Source organism: Neopelma chrysocephalum, unplaced genomic scaffold (genome assembly GCF_003984885.1).
Source record: "Neopelma chrysocephalum unplaced genomic scaffold, ASM398488v2 Primary Assembly neopelma1_262, whole genome shotgun sequence".
NCBI lineage: Eukaryota > Metazoa > Chordata > Aves > Passeriformes > Pipridae > Neopelma > Neopelma chrysocephalum.
The window spans coordinates 51,408-56,469 of NW_020897924.1; the positions used below are offsets into that span (position 1 = coordinate 51,408).

Genomic DNA, 5,062 nt, shown 5'->3' on the forward strand with positions numbered 1-5,062 from the left:
AGCTGTGGGGGGGGACCGAGCCCGGCTCCTCCGTGGGGCGGGGGGGGGGCCGGGGGGGCCGGGGGGGGGGGGGCGGGGGGGGGGGGCCCCGGGGGGGGGGAGGTGAGGACATGGAAGGGGAATTACGGGGACACGGAGTGGGCACGGGGTGTTGAGGACACCAGGGAGAAGAACACGGGGGTCGGAATTAGGGGGACACGGGGATGGCACACGGGGGGAGCAGGGGGACACGGGGGCGAAATATGGGAGGGTGAGTACACGGGGGGGGACACGGTGGGGGGAACCGGGAGACACACGAGGGGAGACGGGGGGGGGACATGGGGGGTCCCGCCCGCAGCCGGGGGCGGAAACAAAGAAGTTGGGAAGTGTCGGCTGGTCCCGGGGGATGCAGCGGGGAGCGGGAGGGGAAGGGGGGCGCCGGGGGGGGGGGGGCCGGGCCCTTTCCCCAGAGGGCCCCGGGGTTTCGGGAACCTTTCCCGGGGGGGGGGGGGCCGCCCCGCCGGGGGGGAGGGGCGGGGGGCGGGGGGGGGCGGGGGGGGGGGCGCGTCCCCCCGGCTTCCCGCCGCCCCCCGCCTCACCTCGGGGCCGGGGCCGCCCCCGGGGCCGGGGCCCCCGCGGTTCTCGGTCTCGCTGACCAGCGAGGACTTGAGCTCGTCCAGGTCCCCGTGGGCCGAGCCGCGCCCCGCGCCCTTGTCCTGCTCCTCGCCCTCGTCCTGGAAGGCGATGAGCTCGTCGGGGGCCCCCAGGTCGTCCCCCCCCGTCGGTTCCAGCTGCGGCATCGTGGGGTCCCGCCCCGGCCCCGCCGGGCCCCGCCGCCGCCGCTGCCGCCGCCCGGAGGGTCGGGAATGCGCGGGGCGGCGGGGCGGGGAGGAGCCGGGATGCAAACCGACACCGGGGGCCGGGCAGGGGCTCGCACCGCCCCGCCGGCCCCGCACGGGTCCCGCCGCCGACTCCGCACCGGCCCCGCCGGCGGAGCGGCCCCGCTGCCCATGGGGCGCCCACGGGGCGCCGGCCGGTCCCGCCGTGCCCGGCGCTCCCCGCACGTTCGGGGTCCCCCGTTCCGTGCGGGGTCCCCCCATCCCATCCGGGCAGCCCTCATCCTATCCAGAGGTCCTCTGCCCTGTCCAGGGTGCCCCAGCTAGGGTCCTCCCCGTCCCATCCATGGGGTCACTTCCCATCTGAGTGCTTTCAGTGCATCCATGGTCCGCCACATTCCGTCTTTTTCCCCCCCCCATCCTGCCCTGGTCCCCCCATCGTGCCCGGAGTTCCCCTATCCCATGCAGGTCCTCGATCCCTCCCACGGTGATCCCTCCCATCTGGGTGCTCCCACCCTGCTGAAGTTGTCCGTACCCCGCCCCCCATCCTATTTAGTTACCTTCACCCTCCCTGAGTGCCCCCATCCCAGGGTGCCCCCCACCCCATCCCATCATCCCTGTCCTGCTGGGGTGCCCCTGTTGCATTTGGGTACCTCTGTAGCAGGAGAACCCTCATCCCACCCAGGGTGACCCTGACCCGCCAGGTTGTTCCCATCCCATCAGGGTGTCCCCATCCCACCCGTGTGTCCCACCACACTGGAGAGTCCCCAGTTCACCCCAGTGTCCCTGTCCCCCTCCCCAGGGGATGCTCAGAGGGGGTTCCCCATCCCTCCCCACAGCAGGAGCATGGTCCTACCATGGTGAGACCAGCCATCCTGCAGGACAGACCCACTGGAAAAACCTTTTTCCCCCTTTTTTTTTTTACGCAGTGGGCTCGTTTCCCGTGACAGGCATCCACGGGGCTGCTGGGGTGGCACCCAATGGGGCTTCATCCAGCATCTCCAAACCATTGTCTTCATCTCACCCCATCACCCACAGCCTGGCTGTGAACCCCAACCTCCAGTCCCCAAACCCCCGGGGCCACCAGGCTCCACCACCCCCCGGCAGCCCCTCGCTCTGCTCCACAAAGGTTCTTCAGTTGCTTTGCCTGAAATACTCCATGAAAAGGCTTTTGTACCATCGAAATCACTGGTGACCCCAGTCCCCCCTGCCCAAGATTCCCAAGGAAAAGCAGGAGGCAGCTGCGGGGGGTCGTGCTGGCCGGCCCTTCCCTGCTCCCAGCCCTCCAGATGTTTTATTACCCTGTGTTTAATTAACATTTCCAGCCATTCTAGCCGTGTGCTGAATGGGGAGCTCACATCTACCCCTTCTTCCTAAACAGCTCCATGGTTAGGGGTACATGTGGTGGGGTCCCCTTCCCACGTGGGGTGTGGATGTGTCTGAGGGAGCTGTGTGAGCCCCAGGATGCTAAAAAATATAAATTATTACCTTAGGTGTTACTTTTGCCCAGGTTCCCCATAAATAACGTGGGATGATGCTGCTTCCTGGCATTGGCACGAATGTCCCATGTCACCCAGCACTCCCCAGCGACTCCCAGCCTTGCAGGTCCCCAAGTCATAACACGGGCACCAACAGCACTGCAGTTTTGGGCTGTTTTGCAACATTTTTGTAGGTCCTATAAACCCAGGAGAGCCTCTAAAATGGGTTTTGAAGTGACATCAGGTGGTGTCTGGTGCTCTGGGGGTGATGATGGGATGGATGGATGGGGAATCCGTGGGATGGAGGGGGTTGGGGGGTCTAAGGTGGGACCATCAGACACCCCAGGACCTTCAGCCACCACGGGAGCTCAACAACCCCAGGAGTCTCTACTGTTCCTGCACCCATGGCCACCCCAGGAAGCCTGGACACTCTGGGACCCTCAGGTACTCAGGACTCTTGGCAACAGTGACCCAACACCCACCCCAGGACCTCTGGCCATTCTGGGACCCTTGAACACCCAGGAATTTTGGACACTCCAGGATCCTCATCTGGCCCAGGACTGTAGCCACCCCAGGAGACTCAGCTGCCCTGGGACTCTTGGCCATTGCAGGACCCTCAGGCACCCCAGGACCCTTGGACACCCTCCACCACCCCATTCACCATCTCCCATCCCACTCTCCCAGACACATTTTTCACTGGGGAGTGGGGGCATGGGGGGACCCCCACATCCCTCTAACCCCCCTAAACCAAAGCCTGAAGCCCCAAGGAGGAAGATCCCGGCACAGCACTGTCACCATCACCGTCACTGGGGACAAATGTGGGGGCAGGGAGGCTCGTTAAACTCCACCTCACCCTCCCGGGGTAGGGGGAGCGCGGTGCCCCGTTATTTTCCCTCTGAATGACAGTGGTGTCTCATGGGTGAGTTGTTCTCCCCGCGTCCCCCGAGCCCGGCAGGGTGGGGGTGAGACGCCAAAGGAGTTCTGGGGGAGCCCCTCCACCTCCGTTTCCCTGCTGCTCGTCCTCGTCCTGGGTAACCTCGAATGTGGAGGAAGGCTCAGGGGAGAGAAAGGCCACCCCCAAATCCCCCGAGCACCCCGCTCGCCGCGCGGGGGCAGCGCGGCTCCAGCCAGATGTTGGCAGCTGGGGAGGGCTGGGCGGGGGGAACAATGAACTGCTAATGGCCCATTAGCACATGCTGGGGACACCCCCGGGCGAGGGTCACCCTCTGTCCCTCCCACACCAGGTCACCTCCTGTGTGTGCCCCCCGCCCGGTCACCTCCTGCCCCTCCAGGATACCTCTATTTCCCCCCCCCCCGGTCACCTCCTGCCTCCGCTGGACACCTCTATCCCCCCCCCGGTCACCCCCTGCCCCCGCTGGACACCTCTTCGTGCGGGTCATCGCCACGGGGAGGAGCAGCATCCCTACTGGGGGGTGCAGAATTTTGATGATACGGGGAAAAACTGAGACGCATTTGCACCCCAAAAAGCTCCAGGATCCGAGGTCTGGCACCTGGAGTCACTCCGGGTGTGTCCACCCCAGGTGTACCCCCTTCAGGTTGAAAAATGGGAGAAATCCCCAGAACTGCCAATTTTCTCCACAGAGGGGCTGCGTTAGGGAGTACATTGCGGGGTACGGGGACCGGGGAAGGCTGTGTGGGATGTGGGGACCCCCGGAGCTTCACTGGGGCAGGGAACCCCAAGAACCACCTGGGACCGGGTCTCCCAGAACAGCTCGGGCTGGGGGTCCCTGAGAACTGCCCTTAGGGTGGGGGAGCCTGAGAACCCCATGGGATGAGAGTCCCCGAAAATTGATCTGGGACAGGAGACCCCGGAACCGCCCGGGAACGGGATCCCCAAGAGTCACTCTGGGGTGGGGTAGCACCAGAACCGCCCTGGGGTGGAGATGCCCTAGAGCTGCTCTGGGACAAAGGACCCCAAGGAATACCCGGGATGGGGAGATGGGATCCCCCTGAACAGCTCTGGAGGGGGGTCCCGAGAGCTGCTCTGTGACAGGGGACCCCAAGAGCCCCCGTGGGGTGGGGCGTCCCGAGACCCGCGCTGGGACAGGGGTCCCAAACCCCCGAGGCTCGGCGGGGGGGGGGGGGGGGGGGGGGGGGACACCCCGCGGGGCGGGGCGGGGCAGCGGGGGGCGGGGCCTGTCAATTCAGGGGCGGGGCATGTTCTGGGGGCGTGGTCTGGTGACTCAGGGGCGTGGTCTGACGGCTCTGGGGGGAGGGGCTGTCTGTGGGCGGGGCCGCCGGTGAGGGGAGGTGGGAGGTGCCGGTGACACCGGAGGAGAGGGGGCGGTGGCGGGGGTCGTCCTGGGGGGCGGTTCCGGTAGCACCGGCGGGGCGGTGCCGGTCCCGGGGGCGGTGCCGGGGGTGGTCCCGGGGGCGGTGCCGGTCTCTGGGGGGGTGCCGGGAGCAGCGGCGGGGGGGTGGGGGGGGGGGCGGGTATCCCCGGCGGGGCGGTGCCCGGGGCGGTCCCGGGGAGGTGCCGGTATCCTCGGCGGGGCGGTGCCCGCGCTGCCGGCGGGCGGGGCCGGCGGGCGGTGCCGGGGGCGGTGCCGGGGAGGTGCCGGGGGTGGTCCCAGGGGCGGTGCCGGTAGCACCGGTGGGGCGGTGCCTGTACCGGGGGTGGTCCCACGGGCGGTCCCGGGGGTGGTCCCGGGGGTGGTCCCGGGGCGGTGCCGGTATCCCCGGCGGGGCGGTGCCGGGGGTGGTGCCGGTATCCTCGGTGGGGCGGTGCCGGGGGCGGTGCCGGTATCC

The 5,062-nt window shown here is 68.0% G+C and overlaps 1 protein-coding gene across 1 annotated transcript in view; it reads right to left on the reverse strand.

The window, feature by feature from the left end:
- TCF7L1 (transcription factor 7 like 1) overlaps positions 1 to 785 on the reverse strand; it is a 17,862-nt gene extending 17,077 nt beyond the window's left edge. Inside the window, exons 1-2 of the mRNA XM_027704259.1 lie at positions 580 to 785; positions 434 to 501 (exon numbers count right to left, since the gene is read on the reverse strand). Of these exons, the coding sequence (XP_027560060.1) occupies positions 434 to 501; positions 580 to 779 (268 nt within the window). The 5' untranslated portion in view covers positions 780 to 785. The remainder of the gene's footprint in view (positions 1 to 433; positions 502 to 579) is intronic.
- Between the last annotated feature and the right edge of the window lie 4,277 nt (positions 786 to 5,062).